General features: G+C 38.7%; 1 protein-coding gene and 1 pseudogene across 9 annotated transcripts in view; one reads left to right on the top strand and one right to left on the bottom strand.

Moving 5' to 3' along the window:
- The window catches only part of IPO11 (importin 11), a 208,025-nt gene extending 187,363 nt beyond the window's left edge, over positions 1-20,662 (bottom strand). For 7 of the 9 annotated variants that reach the window (XR_010413081.1, XR_010413079.1, XR_010413082.1 and 4 more), the window contains exons 1-2: positions 20,482-20,662; positions 1,241-1,384 (exon numbers count right to left, since the gene is read on the bottom strand). Coding sequence is in view for 5 of the 9 variants with exons in the window: in XM_064596162.1 (XP_064452232.1) it covers positions 1,241-1,378 (138 nt within the window). In the remaining 4 variants the exon portion in view is untranslated. The remainder of the gene's footprint in view (positions 1-1,240; positions 1,385-20,481) is intronic. The other 2 variants (XM_064596159.1, XM_064596160.1) reach the window with 1 other exon arrangement.
- On the top strand, positions 15,033-15,410 carry LOC123854469 (cytochrome c oxidase subunit 6A1, mitochondrial-like; annotated as a pseudogene).
- Positions 20,663-24,956: the final 4,294 nt, after the last annotated feature.

Genomic DNA, 24,956 nt, shown 5'->3' with positions numbered 1-24,956 from the left:
TATTATTAATAATTCATACAATGCACAAAAAGTCAATAGTTAAAAGACTATTGGTTTTTTTAAGGTCCAGGAGTAACCAAAGTAAGAAACACCAAAATGTTTTATATTTTGGCCTAAAAAAAACACAAGGCTAATTATACAGCATGTTCATTTAAAAAAGCATACGAAAAATAAGGATACTCAGAAATATTCTAAAGATTTATACTGCACCCAAATTTTACAAACATGATACTGGGATTATCCAAATAAGGACAGAATATTTTCTTTATCTTTAAAAATCAATGTTCTAAAGAAAAAAAAATTTTTTATTCAATCTGGTTTTACCTTTTTTCTACAAAGCCAAATACCCAAACTGCATGTTATGTTCAGAATATCAAGTATGACTCTAGACATGACCAGTATCTTCTTAAGTTTACCAAATAACTCAAATATTTTAGCCATGAAGTAAAAAAACACGTCTGTCAACTTCCACAATTTTCTATTTTTACAAGATACAGTGAACAGTTTACTTTGCATTTGCAACCCAGTACCAAAACTCAATCAGTTTGTGATCCAACTGGTAGCTCACTGCCCTTGCCAAAAGCAAATCTCAAACGTTAACCAGAATTCTAAAATTGTCAGGGGAAAAAAAAAAATCAGAAAGACCCTCAATACAAAAAGACATTCTTTTATTCTGGCATTGAGAAAATAATTTTGATTAACCAAAAGCTTTGAACTCCTAGTAAAGTTTAGTTAAAGCATATACTGTTAATTACCATACTCTTTTCCATTTTCACCCAGGAAAAGACCAATGTGTCAAGAAAATGAAATTTTTAGAAGGGGCAAAAGAAAACCATGCTTTGAAGTAACACAGTGAGCAAGGTAGACCAAACTGATGCTGCATGGGGAGACCTGAACAACTCTGACAACATAAATTAACTGGGGCAAGAATGAAGACAAAACAGGAAAGTGTACTACGTACAGCCCTGAGGTCAGCATTAACATGCTAAAACAGAGTATCAGCACAGTGCTGCCTTCTGAGCAGAAACAACCAATACCCTGCTCACTTTTTTATTCAACAATCAACAAACATTTCAACACCCTCAAGAGTCACGCCCTGAATTAATAAATGGCAGTGGCAATGACATTTAGATCAGTTTCACTAAAGTAAACCACCAATACAAGTAGATTCTTAGAACAATTAAAATAACAGTGTCTCATTTTATTAAAAATAATAGTAAACTATTTTAGAACAACTTACCAGCAACACTGAATAGAAACCTGGCTGTGTCTCCCACTGTTTCAACTGCTCCTCTGCTGGTTTTAACACAGCGGTATCCTGACTGGTGGCCTGTGTTAAGACCTGAAGAACAACAGTGCTGGCACTATTGAGATCCATGGAAACCTGGTAACAATACGTTAACATACTTGAATAAACATACATAAAAAACTAACAGTAACAGAGAAAAAGCGTCAATGTTCTGAATTACTCCCATACTTCAATCATTCACCTACTCTTCACGTTTCTGCTGGATTTCTATTTTTACTATGTTATCACCGATACTCTAAAATTCCAGTAATTCAAATCGCTTTTGCTTAAATCAATTTATCATTTTTTTAAGTTTTTTTTTTTTTTTTTAAAGATTTTATTTGAGAGAGAGAGAGAGAGAAACAGCCTAAGAGGGGAGAGGATCAGAGGGAGAAGCAGAGTTCCCTGCTGAGCCGGGAGCCCGACGCGGGACTTGATCCCAGGACCCCGGGGTCGTGACCTGAGCTGAAGGCAGTCGCTTAACCAACTAAGCCACCCAGGCGCCCTTAAAATTTTTATTTATTTGTCAGAGAGAGAAAGAGAGCACAAGCAGGGGGAGGAACAGGCAGAGGGAGAAGCAGGCTCCCTGCTGAGCAAGGAGCTGGATGCGGACTTGATCCCAGAACCCTGGGATCATGACCTGAGCTGAAGGCAGACGTTTAACTGACTGAGCCACCCAGGCATCCCCAAATCAATTTATTTCTGATGGAAACTGCCTTCATTGTCCCATAAATAGAAGGTAATAGTAAACGGAGAACAAACAAGAAACCCACACACAAAACCCAAAGCTACTTAATTCTGATTGAGTATCACCATCTGCCTAAGACTAAGCACAATGCCTTCTGTCTTAAGGAGATTAATAAGTGTTATAAAAGAATTAACCACTATATCCTTAGTTAAGATCAAAAGAAGAAAAATGAAAAAGAAGTTCTTTGACTCATTGCTAAATGCCTCAGAACATCATCTTATATGCCACCAAAAATATGTGTCTATAAGTTAAAAGACAAACGTATAGTCAAGAAATACTGTGGGGGAAAAAATGGACTAAGTCAACAAATACAAAATATAATATAAAAATAGAAGCCCTAAGTTAGAAAGGATCTTAAGAGTTGTATCATCTAATCCTATACCAGGTCATCTGAGGCCATTCTAAAAGTTCATTTAGCAATTTACTGAATTCTCTAGCATTGTTCCTAATCACCCCCAAAACAGTATACAACTGTATACTTACCCAAGTATGTCTAATTGTTCACAATACACTTATATGAAGTATATAAGATTAAAATTAAAAGCTAAAAGTAGACAGAAAATAAACCTCAGTGCAGAAGTGACTGAGAATTAGCTTTGTGATTGTAGTTGTATCTAAAACTGAAAACTGTTCCAGACAGTAAAAGTCTGAAGGTCATTAATCCATAAACATAGCCAAAGCAAACACTTCCTAAGAGTTGTAATTAAGTTGCAATAACTAATGAAAACGGAAGGTCCCAAATGCTGACTCAACAAGAAATGACCCAAAGTATTACACCTGTCAAGGAAAACTAACCATTCTAAAGCCTATGTTAGTAAAGCAGGGCTAGGACACAATAACTAGGATCAGACAAAATACTAGCAATTAGCAATGGAGGTGGAGGTGGAGATTTTAAATTGGTAGTCTGTTCTTGTATTTTAGAACTGAGGAGGATACCTTATAAAGTGCCTCCCTCACTAACTGGGAGCTCCCTCAACAATTTAAATCTGTGTTCACTATCACTTGAAAATAAGTGAATGGATTTACACTCAATTTAGAGGGCTTGTTGGTCATGTATGATTTCAAAGACAGGCTACCTGAGAGCAATTTACTTTATGGAGGCCCTAGAAGGTATTTTAAGGAGAGAGGCAGTATGTTTTTCTGTCTAGGAGAAATACAATGCAAGGCACAAAAGCAAGCCATGTGTGCAATTTTACATTTTCTAGCAATCGTGTTAAGAAGTGAAAAGAAATATGTGGAATTATTTTTAAGATTATATCATATTTAACTCAATATATCCAAAATATTATCATTTCAACATATAATCAATATTTTGAAAAAACTAATTTAGATATTCTGTGCTTTTTTTATACTAAGTCTTCAAAATCCTGTGTATTTTATATCCTGTGTATACTTAAAGCATACCTTATTTTGAAGATTTTATTTATTTATTTGCCAGAGAGAGAGAGAGAGAGAGAGCGCGCGCGCACAAGCAAGGGGGAGTGGTAGGCAGAGGGAGAAGCAGGCTTCCCACTGAGCAGGGAGCCTGATGCGGGGCTCAATCCCAGGACCCTGGGATCATGACCTGAGCCAAAGGCAGACACTTAACAACTGAGCCACCCAGGCGCCCCAAACCATATCTTATTTTGAACTAACCACATTTCAAGTACTCCATAGCCACATGCAGCTATTGGCTACTATATTAGCATAAGTCTGGAAAAGTCTTACTCAAAGTGTGGTCCAAGGACTGCCAACACCAGCAACACATCCCAGAAATAAAAATTCTCAATTCTCTCTCCAAACCTACATTGTGAAAACAAAGGCTGCAGGTCAAAAATTTTTAAGTTCCTAGTAAGTTCTCTAGGTAATTCTAACTTCCAAAGTCTGAGCAGCACAACTTTTGAATATCTAAAACTGAGGTACATCTGAAAGTCCAGCGAATGCAGTGGATGACAAAATGTACAGCAGTTTCTATTACACGTTCCTGCAGAGGAAGAGTAGACGAGCACTGATCTGCAGCTCTCATAAGGAACCATTATGACATAAAGAACACGAATTCAGTGATTCTTCCCCAATAAGGGGAAGAGCAGCCAGCTAAAATAAAAAAATTTTTTAAAAGCACCAAAATCTGAGCATATATATTATATGCCAAGCATTGTACTAAATGCTTTCTTTATTCACTTATTTATTCCTAATAATTCTGTGTAGTAGATACTATTATCCCCATCTTTTAAGTAGAAAAGTGAAGAATCAGAGACCTTACCTTGCAAAGGCCGCAATCTACAAAATAGCAGGGCTTAGACTTGAACACCAAAGCCACTGGTCTTAATCAGTATCTACTACTGTCTTCCTTGAGGGACAGAACTGATATCTAACCACAGCTTTGTAGTCCCAGGAGCCCAACAAGATCCATGATCTATGCTTGTTGAACAGGTATTTGGTGAATAAAGGAAAGCGGTGAATTTTGAATCAAAGAGTAGTTTACATTGAACCACATGGCAGCTAATTAACAGATTTATTCAGTAAAACTACCGAAAGCCTGCTGCGTACCAAGCACTGTTCTAGGGGCTGAGAGTAAAGCAGCGAACAAAGCAGTTTCCCTGGCTTCATGACACTTACATTCTAGTAGAAGTGATTTCTGTTTTAAAAAAAGGGCAAGAAAAAAAACAGAGGTAGTAATATGAAAAAATACAATCATGTTAAACATCAACTGCAAGTTTCCACTGGTTATTCAGGAAGGGTTTCTCTTAAATGACATTTACAAAAGACATGAAAGACAAGAGACCCAGGCATGCAAAGATCTGAAAGCAGAGCTCCAGACAGACAGGGAAAATAATGGAAAACAAGGCCTCAGGATTAGAAACAAACTTAAGAAGGCCAGTATAATTGACACTTAATGAGAAAAAGGGAAAATGGAACCAGATGAGGTTGAAGAAGTAGGCAGGAACGATCATGTATGACCTTCTAGGAGAAAAAAAGGGTCTTGACTTTTATACGTGTACCAAAAAAGCCAGTGGAAGAACATGTGAATATATGAACATGTGAACATAATAGACAAAAGGTTCTACCAGAATTCATCCCCACCCAACCCTACCCTTCAAGAAAAAAGAAAAAGGCCATGTCCGTGGTTGAACTGGTGACTGACAGATCTCTTCCTTTTAAAGGTCTGTTTATTTCTTCACTGCATTTAGCAAATTATCTACGGGTGACACTTGGACACACTGGGAATATTCTGTTCCCCCACAGATGTTCTTTCACCTATTGGTTTTAACATTTTAGGAGCTACTACTTGAAAAATAAGATCACTGATTATTGTCAACCTCCAGAGAAATTTTTAACTACAGCAAAAATTGTGCAGAGCACTCACATACACACATATCTTCACACTTGTCTGGACTTTCTCAGCAAGGCAATCCTTAAGTCTATATATTTGTATCGTTTATGCTTCGCTTTACACTGACCATTCACCTGTTCTAATCGAAGCTGCGAGAGTTTCCATCTCTACCTCCCTCCAGTATCTTGCTCCATCCAGGTCCTCCATAGAAGCATATACCCTGTCCCTCCGCCCCCCGCTTTTGAACCTTGTTTCCAAAAAGCCCATCCAGCCTGGGACAAAGAGTGAGCTCTTTGTTCATATATTTCTGGAGAAGCAATTTTGTGCCAAGCACTATGATCGTTGTTAGGATGGTAAGAACCAGAAAGGTCCCTTTCTCTACCCAAATTCTGGGAGATAATGAAGTTGGAAGCAGAGAACTATTCTAATCATTAAAACAAACTGTAAAAAGTAAGATTTTGGAATACTGGTTGGAATCCAGAGTGTATTTCCTCCACAGAAACAATACCATGAGTGGTTCATCTAATGAGTAAAACACTTTTAGGTCAGAGAAAGAAACCACCATTTAGACCTTCTACTGGAAAGATTACTAAGTGCTAATTAACTTATAAAGGAAACTTCAAAGGGCAATCAGTTCCTAAACTGCAGATTAAATGCATCATCAAAAATAACGATTCAGGAATGACAGACCTATAATAGATTATTTAAAATACTACATTGCTAGAGCCTATTAAATTTTTTAAAGATGCCATAACAAGACTATAAAAGCAAATCCAGAATGTGGAATAATATCACTGTTTTATAAGAGGAAGAACTTACAGCTATCAACAGAGTTGTCCAGGGTCAGGTAGCAAACTAGGACATGGCAGAGGGAGGCCTGATAACCAAATCTCTGGGACACAAGCTCTCTGTATTAGAATAGAAAAGGGCTTCACCACACCACCCGACTTCCCCAACACCTACAAACACACCGTGTTCTCACATGATAGGTTCCTGGAGAAACAGTCAAAAAGACTCCTGAATCCATTATTATCTAAAAGGATCATGCTTTCTATGGAGTAAATATTCATACAGTACTCAACTGTAGAATTCTTCTGAAAGGACAGCAATGGCAATGAAGAACTGAAGAACAGGGAGAAATGTACTGAGTCATTCAAATGTAAGAATGTAGAAATAAACTTCATTTGGATAAAAGATACAAGACTACTAACTACTGGTGGTCAGTTTAGAGGGTGGTACACCCAGCAACCCTCAATACCCTTTTTTGGAATGAGCATGCTGAAATTTAATAGGGTTGCTACTGTTATTTTCACTTGGTAATGAAGCAGATACATAGCTTGTCTCCAAGAAAACCTCAAGATCTGAGAGTAACAGAGAATGACAAAGGGAGAAGAAGAAGGGGAGGGAGGGCAGTGGTGGACGGTAAGGAAGAGACAGACACTGACTAACTCATGGGAAGAGCTAAAGGTATTTCTCAAAGAACTTGAAAGGATCTTCACGGAAACCGTCACCAGATAAGCCTGAAGGCCAGGGAAGCAAGTCTCTCCCAGTAGAAGCGCAGGTGTGTCCCCGCTGTACAGATGTCTGTGCGTAGTGAGAAAAATCCTCTACCTTGTTAGAAGAATGAATACCTAGGTTTCCTAATTAATAATGTACACATTGAGGTTGCTCTGATTTTCATTAATGTGCATAACTTCAAATGCATAGGCAAGAGGTGAAAATGCTTGTATTTTATTAGTTCTGAACTAAACTACAGAAGAGAATTATTCAAAATCTAAATGTATGTTCTTTTTTCTCTAAGAATAATGAGAAGGGCGCCTGGGTGGCTCAGATGGTTAAGCGTCTGCTTTCGGCTCAGGTCACGATCCCAGGGTCCTGGGATCGAGTCCCACATCGGGCTCCCTGCTCAGCAGGGAGCCTGCTTCTCCCTCTGCCTCTCTCTCTCTCTGTCTCTCTTGAATAAATAAATAAAATCTTTAAAAAAAAAAAAAGAATAAGGAGAAGGTGCAAATTAAAAGGACAGGCCCTTCACCTCACTATTTTACAATTCAGTCAGTTCAATTTATTACTGGAGTTATTGTAGTCTTTAATACTATTAAGGTCTAAGCAACCCAGAAGTAAGTGACCAAGAGCCTAAAAATACTCATACTCCATAACTGGACTTTTTAGGCTCATTTCTGGAAGTTACTTTCCAAATTCTGGAAAAATCCAAAGTCCAAAGATATACAGACGTGCCTATAGCTGGAAACTTACTAATTTTCATAAAAACAAACAAGTAGACAAGGGAAAACTCAGCACCCCTGCCTGTCACCAACAGACAGACTTCTCAGGCCTTCAATGACTTTAATTTCAGCCATGATGATTTTCTACTACATTATATTTGTCCTTTGTTTTAAAACATGCCACACAAACAATAACTCCACACCACTATTAAATATTAGAGTGGTGAGTGAAATGACTTAGGGAAAAAAAGGTGTATGGTAAAAATGGAACAAAAAAAATTTCAAAATCAAAAAAGGTTCCCCCAGTGAAATAACTTATTCAGGCATGATCAATAAGGGATGCTAAAACCATTAAGTGAAAGAACAACTTTTAGGAACAGAATATTCCCAATGTGTTCAAATAGATTACTTGCTAAATGCAGTGAAGAAACAAACAGACCTTTAAAATGCTGATATCTGGGGCGCCTGGGTGGCTCAGATGGTTAAGCGTCTGCCTTCGGCTCAGGTCATGATCCCAGGGTCCTGGGATCGAGTCCCACGTGGGGCTCCCTGCTCCGCGGGAAGTCTGCTTCTCCCTCTGCCTCTCTCTCTCTCTCTCTGTCTGTCTCTCATGAATAAATAAATAAAATCTTTAAAAAAAAAATAAAATAAAATGCTGATATCTGTCAGTCACCAGCTCAACCAACAGTACAAACTTAGTATCAACAACAGCTGTACAACTCGACCTTAAGTGCCTCCCCGTGTGATATAATAAGAAATATACAACCTCACCTCTAAAATACGGAATCCACCTTCATCTAACCAAGATTCTAGGGGACGCCTGGGTGGCTCAGTCAGTTAAGTGTCTGTCTTCAACTCAGATCATGATCCCAAGCTCCTGGGATCAAGCCCTGCGTCAGACTCTCTGGGGCAGGCTCTCTGCTCAGCAGGGAGCCTGCTTCTCCCTCTCCCTTGGCCTGCCATTCCCCCTGCTTATGCTCTCTCTGTCAAATAAATAAATAAAATCTTTTAAAAAAAAAATCTAATCAAGACTCCAGACTTGACTTCCAGTTTAAAAGAACCAGAGGAGAAATAAATGGTAAAATGGTGACACCACCCAACTTCAAGGTTTACAATAAAGCTACAGTAATCAAGACAGTGTGGTACTGGCAAAAACAGACAAATAGATCAATGCAACAGATTAGACAACCCTGAAGGGGTCTTAACCAAGACCCCTTTGCTTCTTAACAAAGAAGTAAAGGCAATACAATCAAGCAAAGAGTCTCTTCAACCAGCGGCGCTGGAACAACTGAACATCCACATTCAAAAAAATTAATCCAGACCGACCTTACACACATCACAAAAATTAACTCAAAGTGGATCACAGACTTAATTATAAAACACAAAACTATCAAATGCCCAGAAGATAACATAAGAGAAAGCCTAGATAGGTTTTCCAGGGTACGGTGATGCCTTTCTAGATTCAACACCAAAGACATAATCCATGAAAGAAATAACTGGTAAGCTGGACTTCATTAAAATTAAGAACTTTTGCTCTGCAAAAGTCAGTATCAAAAGAATATGAAGAAAAGCCAGAAACTGGGAGAAAATACTTTGAAAAGACACAATTGATAAAGGACTATTATCCAAAATATACAAAGAGTTCTTGAAATTAAAAAAAAAATCCAATTTACAAATGGGCCAAAGACCTTACCAGACACCTCACCAAAGAAGATACACAGATGGCAAATAAGCATATGAAAAGATGCTCATCAAATGTCACCTGGGAAATGCAAACTGAAACAATGAGATATATATCATATGCCATCAAGAAATGAAAATTAAAACAATGAGATACACATCATACATCATCTGGGAAATGCAAATTAAAACAACAACGAGATAGCACTACACACCTATTAGAATACCAAAACCCAGAACACGGACAATACCAAATGCCAGCGAGGATGTGGAGCAACAGAACTCTCAGACATTGTTGGAAGGATTCAAAATATCCTTGGAAGACAATATGATGGTTTCTTAAAAAGTAAATATACTCTTACTATACAATGCAGCAATTGTACTTTTTGGTATTTACCCAAATGAGTTGAAAACTATGTCCACAAAAACCTGCACACGTTTATACAGCTTTATTCGTAACTGCCAAAACTTAGATGCAACCAAGATATCCTTCAGTAGGTGAACAAATAAACTACGGTACATCCGGACAAGAGAATATTATTCAGTGCTAAAAAGAAATTATCAAGCCATGAAAAGACATGGAGGAAACTAAAATATATTATTATTAAGTGCAGGAAGCCAATCTAAGAAGGCTACATACTGTGTGACTTCAACTAACACTCTGGAAAAGCCAAAACTGGATACAATGAAAAGATCAGGTGGGTGGGAGGAGAGAAAATTAGGCAGATCACAGATTTCTAAGGCAGTGAAAATAATCTATAATGATGGATATATGTCATTATACGTTTGTCCAAACCCACTGAACGCACAACACTGAAAGTGAACCCTTAAGGAAATGAAGCACTGATTGTGATGTGTCAAAGTAGGTTCAATCTTAGTGAAAAAATGTACCATTACAGTAAGTGATGGTGGTAATGGAGGAGACTGCGCATGTGTGGGGGCAGGGAGTATATTGGAAATCTCTGTACCTTCTTCTCAATTTAGTGTAAACCTAAAACTGTTCTAAAAAAAAAAAGTTTATAAAAAAAAGGGCAAAGAATTTAAATATACAGTTCTACAAAGATAAACAGTCAATAAACATGAAAAGATGCCTAACATCATTAGCCATTAGAGAAAAGGAAATCAAAACCACTAATATGGCTATAGTCAAAAAGATATAATAAAAGATATTGGTGAAGATGTGGAAAAACTGGAATTCTCATGCACTGCTGGTGGTGTAGCTACTTTGGAAAAGTCTGTCAGTGTCTCAAAATGTTAATCAAACGTCTCAAAAATTCTACCTCTTGGTATATACCCAAGAGAAGTGAAGATTTATGTCTGCATTTGTTGTACATTTGTACAAAAATGTTAATAGCAACATTATAATAGCAAAAAATGAAAACAACTCAAATGTAGTATTTCCATCCAAAGGAACAGTATTTGGCAATCAAAAGGAATGAAATCCTGCAACATACCACAACACAAATGAACCCTGAAAACATCACGCTAGGTGAAAGAAGCCAGTCACAAAGACTACATGGTAACTCTTTTAATGAAATGTCCACAACAGGCAAATTTATAAAAATACAAAGTATATAAGTGGTTGTCTAGTGCTGGAGGATTGGGTAAAAATGTGGAGTGACTGCTGATTGGGATGTGGTTTCCACAGGGTTGATGAAAATATTCTAAAATTGACTGTAGTGACATTCGCACAACTCTGCGAATACACTAAAAACAACTGGACGCTTCCAGTGGGTGAACTGTATGGTCTGTGCATTATATCTTAATAAAGCTGTTTTTTTTTTTTTTTAAGTGCCTTGACTATGTAAATGCTAAAGTCAGCAAGAAACAAGGAAGGAACTAAAGAAATGAAAAACAAGTGGCTGGAGTATCAACAACCATAAACTGATGTTAATTCAGAACAAGGAAGACCACTGGTTCAAGAAACTAAAGCAAGATGAAAGCACGTAAGACTTGTGACACAAACCAAGGAGATTCCAAAGATACTAGCCCCATTTAAATCCACACTGCACCATTCGGATTCACTTGCGTTTCGTGACAGAGGCCATTTCAGTTTGAACCAGAAAATTCTTCTCTGTGCACACATTATAGGTGGTTTAACATCCCTACATACAGCATGTTAATAACACTACCTACGGATTTTGACTAAAGATGCTTCCACAGATCCAAATGCCCTCAAGTTAAAGAATCACCAGGGCCACTGAAGCATTCCCCATGAGACTTCATGCAGACTATCAAAGACTGATCTACCTCGGAATAAAAGATATTCAACAATACATATGTAACAAGGAAGAGAAGAGATATTTCCTTGCTTTCTCTTCTCTGCTGCTAAAATATCCTATCTAATCAAGAGTTTCAAAGGACCTACAAATTCCTGCATGCAGCTCCAGATCTCCGGGTCATGAATGTGAGCCCCACAATGGGTATGGAGATTACTTAAGGGGAAAAAAAAAAGAGGGGCGCCTGGGTGGCTCAGTTGGTTGGGCGACTGCCTTCGGCTCAGGTCATGATGCTGGAGTCCCTGGATCGAGTCCCGCATCGGGCTCCCTGCTCAGCGGGGAGTCTGCTTCTCCCTCTGACCCTCCTCCCTCTCATGCTCTCTGTCTCTCATTCTCTCTGTCTCAAATAAATAAATAAAACCTTAAAAAAAAAAAGAAAGAAAGAAAAGGTCAAACAGAAAGAGTTCACAGAAACAACAATCTTTCTGGAAGAACAGGAATTACAACACAGTAAAGAGAGAAGGATCTACCAAACATACTACAAAAGTAAACAGTATGCTTCCTAAATGGCTGATTAAAAAAAAATGAAGGGAAAGGAAAAAGGAAAGCAATGAATGAAGGAATCACTGAATGAATGAACAGTCCAATCAGTATCTTCAGCTACTGAAATGCGGCACACTGGAGCCCCTGGGTGGCACAGTTGGTTGAGCATCCAACTCTTGATTTCAGCTCAGGTGATGATCTCAGGGTCACGAGATTGAGCCCTGTGTCAGTCTCTGCCCTGGGTGTGGAGCCTGAAGATTCTCTCTCTCCTCTCCCTCGGCCCCTCTTCCCACTCTCTCTCTCTCAAAAAAAAGTAAGAAAGGGGGCACATCAAGGCACCAAAATTTAGCAGTACCTTTTACTGGGAATATCTAACACCCTTTGTTCTAATCCTGTGCCCTCTAATCAACTTCCTGATATTTACTCAGTTTATCATTACACTTTTCTTCATTCATTCATTCAAGTATTTATTGAACACCTACAAATGCCAAGTATCATTCTAGGCACTTCAAACGTATCGATGAACTAAAAAGACAAAAAAATCTCTGCCCTTAGAGAAAGTATAATCTAGTGGCGGAGACAGGGAAATAAATGGGTAAACTATATAGTACTTAAGAAGGCAGTAAACAGGACCAAAAGACAGCTGTAAGAGAAGTCCAGTCCAATAAACCCAAATGTGTGTGTCTCACTGGGAGTTTTTAGTAAAATGGCATTGATAAACTACAATAAATCTCTTGCCTGTTCAGTGTACACAAGTGTCCCTCATGACTGAGTACTTCCTGACAGGAAAAGTTAAAAAGCTTATCCTCGGGGCGCCTGGGTGGCTCAGGTTAAAGGTCTGCCTTCGGCTCAGGTCATGATCCCAGGGATCTGAGATGGAGGCCCACGTCAGGCTCCCTGCTCGGCGGAGAGCCTGCTTCTCCCTTTCCCTGCCGCCTCGCCTACTCGTGCGCGCCATTTATCAATATCAGTTCTCTAAGCAGTAAATATAGTTGACCCTCAAACACTGCCTATAACTTTTGACTCCCCAAAAGTTTAACTAATAGCCTGTTGAGGAGAAACCCTAACAATAACATCAACTGTTGAATAAAAAAATATTTTTTAAGTCATGAGTATTATATCCTGTATTCTTACAATGCAGTAAGCTAGAGAAAAGAAAATACTAAGATAATCATAAGGATGAAAACATACATTTACAGTACAATACTGTATCAAAATAATACACCAATAAGTGGACCCAGAGATTTCAAACCCATATTAGTAAGGGGTCAACTGCATATCTGATTTAAGCATTTTGTTTTACTGACTAAGAAACTGTGTCCCAAAGAGATTAAGGAGATAAATTGTGACTTCTCTAAAGTCCCAACCTCATTAGCAACATTTCTAGAACTAGTTTATAGGTCTATGCCAACCCAACACTCTACTGACTACCACATTTTTCATTTTGATTACAGTGTTGTCCATTAATACCTCAAGTGATATTAACTGATGTGTTTTTTTTTTTTTTTTAGTTTTAGACTTGAGAACCAAAATACAACATCGAGACTATGGCTCAATTTCCTGCTAAATTATATTACATAAAAACTGAAAACCAAAATTAATGGAGTCAATGAAAATACCACTGGCGGCATTAATGAGGTAAAACTTAGAAGATGTTTTAAATGACTAAACAAAGAATTATTATACAGAATATACAATAAACCCTTATAACCAACAAAACAAGAAATACAAAAGAAATTGGACAAAGGGTATAAATAAACAATTCACGAACAGAAGAAGCCAAAAGGGTAGAAGGGACGCCTGGGTGGCTCAGATGGTTAAGCGTCTGCCTTCAGCTCAGGTCATGATCCCAGGGTCCTGGGATCGAGCCCCACATCAGGCTCCTGGCTCAGCGGGGAGCCTGCTTCTCCTTCTCCCTCTGCCTCTCCCCCTGCTCATGCTCTTTCTCTCTCTCTGTGTCTCAAATGAATAAATAAAATCTTAAAAAAAAGACGTGCTACCTTACTGGTTATCACGAATCTAAAAAACAAAGCTATTATTTTACAATCATCGGATTAGCAAAAATTAAGAAGTCCAAAAATATTCAACACTAGCAAGAACATATGGAAATAAAGACCCTTATGCATTGCTGCTAAGAGTATACATTGGTACCACCACTTTGGAGAGCAATCCTGCCATCTCTAATAAACTTAAATGTGTGTGTGTGTGTGTGTGTGTATCCTATGACCCAACATGGTGTATCCTATGACCCAGCGGTTCCACACTTGGTGTTATAACCAAGGAAACTCCTACACTGATTTACAGGGAGACAAGGGTAAAGGGGCTCATCTTGGGAGTTGTCTATAATAAGAAATAAGAGACAAGATGTGTCCATCTATAGTGGAATAGATACATCAACTCTATCTTGTAGAATTGGTTTCTTCTGACTGTAAAACTCTTGCCTCTAGATATCTGCACGTCTTGCTCTTTAACTTCAATTCAGTCTTTGCTCAAGTTATCAATTCATCAAGTAGGTTGTCCCTGACCACCAAATTTAAACTACCTGACCCTTCAACCCAGAATCCCTCTGGTCTGGATACCTTTCTTAATTTTTCTGCATAACACTTTTAACTACTTGACATTCTAATATCTATGTGTTTATTGTCCTGACTCCCCCAGTTAGAACTTAAGATCCAGAGACCAGGAACTTCAATTTGCTCAAAGGTATTGCTAGAATCTAAAAAAGTACCTGGCACATATGAAAGCAACGACTAAATATTTGTTAAATAAATGAATTCAATCACTAAATCACAATCTCTGCTTATACTTGTGTCGAGTCACAAAAATGAACCCATCTCTGACTTTTCAAGCCCACTCAATCTCACCTCCAGAGTATGTGACAATCCACCTTGTTTCAACTCTCTGGTAATTCAACTTGCATTCACAGTACTCAACAAAGAAGGCGCTTCTACTGGCCAGCCACTACTCTGAGAGATTAAAAAAAATAAAATAATACGAGTCTTTGAAGTTCAGTTCGAAGATGGCAGCACTGGCTGGGTCCTGGGTTTCCAGGCTGCTAGGTCGGTCCAGGGCTCAGCTGGGGTGGTCCTTGTCAAGTGGCGTCCAGGGCAAGGAGGGCTCTGCACACATGTGGAAGACCCTCACCTACTTTGTCGTGCTCCCAGACATGAGAGTAAGCATCTTCCCAAAGTTGCATCACAAGAGCACGAGAGATTCGAGTTCATTGCCTAACTCCAAATCCACATCAGGTTCAAGGTCTTTCCCTGGAAAGATGGTAATCATACTCTATTCCATAACTCTAATGTGAATCCACTTCTGACTGACTGGCTATGAAGATGAAAAAAGAGAACCCAGACCACTATCCAGTGGGGACCACAGCACTGGGTCTGGACCATGACTCTGCACAGGGACCAGAAAAGTAAATGGAACCTTCAGGTCACCTTCCTTACTTGTATCAAGTGATGACCAGTATACTGATCTTCCATCCCTTTGGTTACAGCAGGAGATGGCTTAATACAGAACGTAGATCAGATCACAAATAAACAAAACAAAATAATCTTGGCATTCAACTCTCAAGAGGAAAAAAGATGACAAAGCTGTTTCAGAAGAACTTAAGTGGAAGACGTAACTCAGCCTAAGCAGGCTGGGGAAAGCCTGATGCGGCAGGAAAGGGGGACAAAACAGCGTTTATGCTGGGTCATGAAAGTGGAGAAGGAGTTATCCAAACGAGTATGTTATGGGTGTCTGTCAAACAGATGATGGGTACATTCTAGGCAGAAGACACACAACATATTAATGTCTCAACTTTAAAAAACATTCTAACACTTCTGAAGAATTGCAAATAGTTCAGCATGACAGAGTAACGTGAGGCAGAAAACAGCAAAAGAAAGCAAAAAGCAGGGGCGCCTGGGCGCCTCAGTTGGTTAAGTGTCTGCCTTTGGCTCAGGTCATGATCCCAGGGTCCTGGAATTGAGTCCCGAGTTGGGCTCTCTGCTCAATGGGGAGCCTGCTTCTTCTCTCTCCCTCTGCCTGCTGTGCCCCCTGCTTGTGCTCACTCTGTCAAATAAATAAGTAAATAAAATCTTAAAAAAAAAAAAAAAGCAAAAAGCAAGCTAGGTCCAAATCACTAAGGTCTATATTTCCTAAATTTGGTAGTCTGGATTTTAATCCTAAAGCCTGAATGGAAAGACTGCAGAAAAACACTACAATCTGCCTGTAAAAACAGGAAGGGTAAAGAGGGATTGATATCCATTCTTAGGAGAAAGGAAATTATTTAGAATGTTTACACAAAAGTCCAGATAATGATAGTCTGAACCAAGATGGTTGCTGCAGGGAAAAATGGATGAAAGACCAAGAACAAGATTTGGTAAATGATTAGAATTCTGGGGCGGGGGGGGGGGGGAGAGAGCAGCACTTAAGGGTAATGAGAGGGAAAAGTTAAGATTTAGGATATCTCCAACTGAATGACCGACAAGGATCACAGGAGGAAGAGAAGGAACTTCAGAAAGAGTGAGATACGTAATTTTTGAGCTAAACTTAAGGTATCTTAAGACAACCACAGTGTGTCAGAGTTGAAGAGTAATCTGTGCTAAAGAGACAAAGATTTGCTAGTCATCAAAATAAAGACAGTGGTTGCAGTCACCAGAGATAAGACCATTCAAGAGCAGGCAGAGACAAGAGAGCAGAAGACCATGCCTCAGTGTGAAAGGAGCATCTGAAGGGGTTAAAGAGAGAAAAATACACCAAGGAAAGATTGGCCAAGACACAAGAGGAAAATAAGGAAACCACAGGGTCACAGAAGCATAAGAGAATTTCAAAGAGTAAAACTACTCAAAATGTCAAATGGTGAAAAAGATACTACTAGACTTCAGAACAAAGAGATCAATGGTAACCACCACCCAACAGTGACTGCAGTGGATTGCCAGACTTCAATATACGGGGTGGAGTAATAAGGTGGCAGAGAAAATGAATACACGTAACTCTTCCAGACATTCAAAGGAAATAATTATAGATGAAACTGAAGAGGAATCTACAGTGAAGAGAGTGTATTTAAGATAAGTGTGTTTAAACCTTAATAAGTTAGTGCCACTTAAGAGTAAAAAAAGAGTTAACTAAGTGTTATGGACTGAAATGTATTCCCCCCAAATTCACATGCTGGAGCCCAAAACCCCAGAACCCTCAGTATTGGAGGTGAGATTTTTGAAGAAGTGATTAAGTTAAATGAGGTCATCAGAGTGGGGCCTAATCCAATATGAGTGGTACTCTAATAAGAAAAAGAGACACCAGAGATTCTAGTGCACAAAGGGGGTGGTCATCTATAAGTCAAGGAGAAAAGCCTCAGAGAAAATCACTCCTGCTGGAACACTTGAAACTAATATAACATTGTACGTCAACTATACTTCAACAACAACAAATATAAATACAAACGCACACATATAGAACATACATACAACACAAAGATCAAAATCCGTCTAATCATCTTTCTCAAAACACAAATATTTTTATATCTACAAGAACATACTTAGCTCTGGAAAAGGCTCCACCTTCCAGAATTGTGAGAAAATAATTTTGCATTGCTTAAGCCACCCAGTCTGTGGTATTCTCTTACAGGAGCCCTAGAAAACTAATATAACACATTGTCCCTGAGGAGAAAAAACTCAGAGCACAACCAGAGATGAAGAGACAGAAGTAGACCTGTTTACAGGTGAAAGAGGACAAAAAGTGTTCCCACCAATGTGTGAAGAAGTGATCTCATTCATGAAGGAGTAAGGAGGGAAGGTGGTGGGTTCATATTGGAAAGAGCAGTTACTAGCAACACACAGAATTATTGGGCTGCTTCTCCATTACTCAATAAATGTTGGTTGTGGAATGAATACCTAGCTCTCATTCATGAATACTTTAGTTCCATTTTAATAAAGAAGTAACTAGCAAAAGAAAAGCACTGGAGTAAGTCAGAACCTGGGTTATGAATTATGTGACCTCATGCAAGTCACTTACCACTGCTGGGTCTCAGTTTCTTCAACCAGATATATCAGACTTGATAATCAGCAAAAGACTGCCTCAGATCAAAATAAATGTTATGATTTTTATGCAGGTTTATGCATGACCTCAGTCTTCCAACTTTTCCCAACCAAGTAGTGTGTCTCAAACTTTAATATAAATTCTTATCTTCTGGAGAGCTTGTTAATATGCAGGTTCTGATTCATTAGGTTTGGGGTTAAGCCCGAGCTTGCGCAGTTTGAACAAACACTCAGGTGACGCCATGCACCACATTTTGAGTAGCAAGAGTGCCGAACACTGATCCAGCACAAGCTCTACAAAGCTTTTAATTGTGGGTTTATCTGTAATCAGCCTGATATTTTTTTTTTAAAGATTTTGTTTATTTATTTGAGAGAGAGAATGAGATAGAGAGAGCGAGCATGAGAAGGGGGAGGGTCAGAGGGAGAAGCAGACTCCCCGCCGAGCAGGGAGCCCGATGCGGGACTCGATCCCGGGACTCCAGGATCATGACCCGAGCCGAAGGCAGTGGCTTAACCAACTGAGCCACCCAGGCGCCCCAATCAGCCTGATATTTAGAAAACTGAACAACAACACTCCAGACTCACACCTGCACTAAGTATGTCTTGCCATTCCCTAAAACACTCTGAAGTTAACTTGATGACAGTCCTCATATGATGCAGATAGGAAAAGACAGAAATGAGTAATACTGGAATCAATAACACCATATTAGGAGAAGTAAGATTAAATACCAATGCACAGAAATAGGTGAAGGGGATTAAGAGGTGCAAACTTCCAGTTATAAAATAAGTAAGTCACAGGGATGAAAAATACAACACAGGAAATATGGTCACTAATACTGTAACAACACTGCATGGTGATAGACAGTAATGACACTTATCATGGTGAGCACATCATAAAGTACAGAACTGTCAAATCACCATGCTGTACACCTGAAACTAATATAACACTGTACATCAGCTATACTTGGACAACAGATATAAATACAAACGCACACATATATGAACATACATACAACACAAAGGTCAAAATCCGTCTAATCATATTACCTTTCTCAAAACACAAATATTTTTATATCTACAAGAACATACTTAGCTCTGGAAAAGTCTTCAGTATATTTTAACTGCCACATGCCTACAAGGGTTCTTTTGCATTATGGTTTGATCCTGAATGCAAACACATTCTCAATGTCACAAAATTTAAAGACTTTTATACGAATTACCAAATAATCTTCATGTATTTGTTTAGAACCTCCGATCCTATTGCCACGATTGAATTCATTTGTGATGAGAATTTTCTTCGGCTCTAGGAAGTGTAACTAGGACAGAGACAGCCCAGCTGACCTAGGGCTATAATATACGGCCACAAACCATTGCTATAATTAAACTGTTTCTACTATTCCCTATACTAGGTTACAGGAGGAGAAAATTCCACAATCCTATCACAACCAACAGGGATTTTCATTGTAATTTCAAAGTAATCTTCAGTGATGAAAGATAAAAGAAAAGGCGTCATGCAACGGAAGCCTTATAGTCACTCTCCCCTTAAACCTGAAGGCTCTAAACTGAAGAGAGAAGTTTAAAATAACGTTAAAATGGAGTGAACTCCCTATCCAAGAAAAAACATTATGGCTGTAAACTGCTCTTACCCTCTTCTGAGGAATAACCAATTCTCAAAGGCACTACACTTCACTACAACCGAGCTCGCTTATATTGGGGTGGGGAGGAGGTATGTCAATTGCAATCTTGGCACCAGCAGACAATTTACCACTTCTACCTAATTTAGTCAAGTCACTTCCAAATAATACTTTCCTCATTCCCCACTATGTAACAAAAGAATGAGGAATGACAAATGCAATGGGCCTCAAAATAGTTTTGCTGAATCACAAATACCCCCAATATAAAGCTGCAGAAGTCGCTGGGCTTGAGCACTGGCGGCCATACCTCAGCAAGCTGCTCCCCTCTGAAAATGTGTAACTTCCTTCACCTGTACATTAAAGGCAAGGGTCTAACGTTTAATTAAAGCTTTCACGGTATCGCTATTAGCATCAACGTAATGTATGCAATAACAATATACACTGGTTTGATACTAAAGATGACCACATTCTCTCAAAATTTGCACCACCTATCCCCCAAGGGCGAATGCACCACCCTATGCAGCCACAATGGGCACCCTATGCTCTTCTCATCTGGCACCCAGTCCCTGTCTCCCTGCACCCCGATTCCTCCTCGACCAAGCCTACCCCCCAACCCCCGGGCTGACTCGGCCAGCCGCCAGCTCCTAGTGGTTCCTAGGGTTACGCAGAGAGCCAAGCCTGCAGGCCGCCCTCGCCGCGTTACTGCAATTCCTCGTCTGCGGGTTGACCCACGTTCTTCCCTCGCCTCTCGGGTCTCCGCTGCCCAACCCACACCTCCCTTCCACTCGCGCGCTCTGTGGCTCTCAGGCCTCACCGTTTGGTTCGGTCCGGAATAGCCCAGCTCTCCCGCTTCCACTCCCCAACACGAAGCGAAGTCGGTTGGTCCCGCGCCCCACGCTTCCAATCTACACGCCGCCGCCTACTGATGCCGAAAGCGGCTTCTAGGAACGCGCCATGTTCAGCGTCGCGGCTCCAAACGACGCGGACGCCGGAATACTGCGTCACAGACCCCCGGAACGCGTGGAAGAGGCAAAGTGAGAAGGCGATAGGAGGACGGCAGAAGAGGGGGGTGGGGCTTCCCCTTCGAAACTGAAGGCGCCGGGGGGCTAAATCAGCTGTCTGCACTTGCGCAGTAGAGAGCGCAAAGCCTGGAGTCAGCCCGATCTGTAACCATGGGAGCGTTAACTCCGCGTAGCCCCACTACCAGAAGGATCGGTTGTGTCCTGGGTTGACTGAATCAGAACCCTTTTCTCTTCGCAATTCCGGATATCTGTTCTAAACTGTATTGTTTTACGGGTCCGTCTCAGCTGAGGAGAGTTATTAAGATAATCTTATTCTCTCATCGGTCAACCCTCCCGCGAAAATTTGTTTTTGAATTTTTTTAAGTCCTACATTTGCTGGGCGCTCTACTCCAGAACTATAGGAAGAATGGAAAGATTAAAAAGGAAAAGTCCACTTCTGCCCCCCTCTGCTACTAGCTTAGCTTAATAACCTAAGTTTTCTTCAGAAAGAGAAGTTGTAAAGATATGGGTGAGGGTTCAAGAATAATAAAATAATTAACATTTATTGAACATTTAGAATGTGCCAGATACAATTCTAAGATCTTTACATGAATCACGTATTTATACAAATCCTCAAAACAATCTATGAGGTGCTTTTTATTGTGCCCATTTTATAGATGAAGAAACTGAAGCATAGAGAATTCAACTAATCTGCCTAACGTCACCCAGCTAGTAAGGGGCATTGTTAGAATTTGAACCAGGCAACCATAAAACCTACATTACAAGGGTATTTATCACACAAGGGCTGTTTTAAAAGTAAAAATATAAAAAGTTATCTAAACCACCAAGAAAGGAATGCCTAATCATAATACATGCATATATAATAAATTACAAATTGGCCACTAGAAATTATGTTGGCATGTGTTTATTGACATGTTAACACATTCACAATGCCCATTGTGGCTGCGGTTTCGAGCCAGGGTGGTGCATTTGCCCTTGGGGGATAGGTGGTGCAAATTTTGAGAGAATGTGGTCATCTTTAGTATAAAACCAGTGTATATTGTTATTGCATACATTACGTTGATGCTAATAGCGATACTGTGAAAGCTTTAATTAAACATTCAAATTCTTACCTGGAAGAATCCAGACTCAAATTTAGATATATGCTTTGTAGTTGGTAGGATAAAAGAGATCCGCATCCTAATCCCCCAAACTTGTGAATATATTATTTTTCATGGCAAAAGGGACTTTGCAGATATGGCTACATTAAGTATCTTGAGATGGGAAGATTATTCTGGATTATCTTGTGGGCCCAATGTAGTCACAACGGTGTTTTGTAAGAGGGAGGCAGGCGTGTCAGAGAGAGATGTGACCATTGAAGTAGAGGTCAGAGCGATATAAAGCCATGAGTAAAGGAATGCAGGCAGCCTAGAGAAACTGGAAAAGTCAGATTCTCTCCTAAATTCTGCAAGAAACTGAGTCCTGCAGAGGATTTTAGACTCCTCACCTTCGGAATTTTAAGATAATAAATTCATATATATATATTTTTAAGATTTTACTTATTCATTTGACAGAGAGAGACACAGCGAGAGAGGGAACACAAGCAGGGGGAGTGGCAGAGGGAGAAGCAGGCTTCCCCAGGAGCAGGGAGCCCTATGTGGGGCTCAATCCCAGGACCCTGGGATCATGACCTGAGTCGAAGGCAGATGCTTAACGACTGAGCCACGCAGGCATCCCAAATTCATGTTGTTTTTAAACTACTTTGTGGGAATTTTTTCCAGCAGCAAGAGAAAACTAACATGTGTTCCAAAGTCATAGGCTTTCCAATTTGCTACATTTCACTTAATACTGCAACTTGTGTAAAGCTGGGTCTTGGCCAACTCTATAATAGAGCTCTCATTAGATGCTGATCCATTAACTCATCAGATGCTTACCAGGTTAGGAAAGTAAGTCTTTGAGAAACTAATTGATCTGCCCTTGGTAATATAATCTGTAGCAGATTCAGTTTATTATTTTTTTAAAACTTGAAACAATACAAATGTCTTTCAATAAAGATCATAAATTATGGTAAGTTTATATAATAGAACACTATCCACTTATTAAAAATGGTGATGTAGACTTATATTCATTAACATTAAAAGATGTCCTTCATATTTAGTTAGGTAAAAGCAAGAGAAGAGTCTAATATATCCAAAAAGTCTTGGAAACTATCAATACATTAATGGAAGTTAATTCTGAGTGATGGGTTTCATTTTCTAAAACCTTTTTTATCATCTAAACTTTTTTGCAATGTTTAAGTATTACTTTAATAAATAAGGAAAAATAAAACAACTTCTAGTTTGGAATTGGGATATAAGAATATCCTCTACCTATGGTTTTTTTTACAGTGAAATTAGCATTTTTTCATTTTGTACTGGTAAGAATAAAAGTTGATTATTGTTTTAGAAAATAATTTGATAATATATACCCAGACTTAAATGTCCATACAGTTTGCCTAAATAATTCCATTCTTGGAAATGTATATTAGGGAAATAATCCAAAGATAGAAAATATTTTTCATGTATGCACTAAAATGTGTATGGCTCTGTTTTTTACAACAATGGTATGAGAATGATTTAATAAACTCTTATGCATTCACAAGACAAAATCTGCTGCAGCAACTTTCAATATTAATAAACAAGACTGTATAACAACTTGGGAAAGTGCTTTTCATGTCACTGTATTTTATGAAAAAATAACAGTAAGTTGCAAGACTTCAATTATGTAAAAATATGTGTTGTTAAAACAATAGAAGAAAACAACTACATGTCAAAATATTCATAAAGGTTATCTCAGCATAGAGTGATTACAGGTAAATTTTTTATCTTCTTCCTAGTTTCTGTATTTTCCAAAATTTCTGCAAGTTAGATTTTTGGCTTTGTTATTTTGTTTACAGTGTATGTTGTTTATAATGAAACACATCAGATTGTTATTAAAAAATAAAATTGATTTAGGGCTCCCGGGTGGCCCAGTCAGTTAAGCATCTGCCTCCAGCTCAAGTTATGAGCCTGGGGTCCTGGGATGGAGCCCCAAGTTGGGCCCTCTCATCGGCAGGGAGTCTGCTTCTCCCTCTCCCTCTGTGCACTCTCTTTCTCTCACTTGTTCTGAAATAAATAAACATCTTTTTAAAAAAGTAAAATTGATTTAAATTCTATTTAGGATGACTCAGCTAGTATACTTTGCTTCCCAGCCACCCCACCAGTGATGAGAGCAATGGACTGTAATGCCCACATTCAGCAGAACTAGAGACCAACAGAGTTCACAGATGGCAGCAGGTGGGACTGCCTATTGCGTAAGCTGGCACAGGCTTACTCTTCTCACCTCTGCTGCTTACTACCTGAAGGACCCTGAGCCTTTAATCTCAGTGAGACTCAGTTTCTTCCTGTGTAAAACAGGGTAATCGTGCTTGCCCTAACAAACTTGCCAGGGGCTCACTGAAAATCAAATTGCATGAAAAGTACTTCAATGCCCATAAAACATAATATAAAAAATATAATATTTATAAATGTAGAATTAAAATATAAAATAGGCTCTATTATAATTCACAATTAGTATTCTCAGTACGATAATTTATTTCTGGTTGTATTTGTAAAGCTTCAAAAGCTTCATTTTGTAACATGACATTTTACGGCGATATGAAAACATTTATCTGACAGACATTTTTGGGAGAATCAATTATTAGATATTAGATATTCATTGACAATGCTTAGACTCAGGCTGGTATTAAACAGAGAACTTAATTGTGTTTCTTAATTAATTTTAATACCTTAAGACAGCATTTATAATGATCTGAAAAAAAATTAGAACATGTTTATAATCTTGCCCAAAGTATTAAAGGTATGTAACTTCTTTCACCCAAGTGTCATTATATTTTTATGTTAAGATTTAGACATCATAGTAGAAATTAAGACACTAGGTATTCTTTGAAATTGTCCGGTTTTGTAACGTAGAATTTCATTTTACCATTTAGATTTGGATATTGGCACAATCATAATGCTCCAGTGTTTTAATCAAATTAAACAGTTGATTTAATTATATTTCAATTTGATTTTGTTTTATCTTGTTCAAGTGAATTATATTCCTTTTTCAAAAGAACACAGTATTTCTGTTAGTGAATCTATGTTAAAAGTGTGAAATTCAAACATTCTTGATGTTTTTATGACATTTCAATACATTAAAAGTCTTTAAGGAACTATATTTTATACAAGAAAATGCTTACAACATTTTATTGTTATTCTTTATATTTCCT

The sequence above is a fragment of the Mirounga angustirostris genome, unplaced genomic scaffold (genome assembly GCF_029215605.1).
Source record: "Mirounga angustirostris isolate CCGP_5_RB_7025 unplaced genomic scaffold, mMirAng1.0.hap1 SCAF_7, whole genome shotgun sequence".
Classification (NCBI taxonomy): domain Eukaryota; kingdom Metazoa; phylum Chordata; class Mammalia; order Carnivora; family Phocidae; genus Mirounga; species Mirounga angustirostris.
This window is presented reverse-complemented; position numbering and strand designations above follow the sequence as displayed.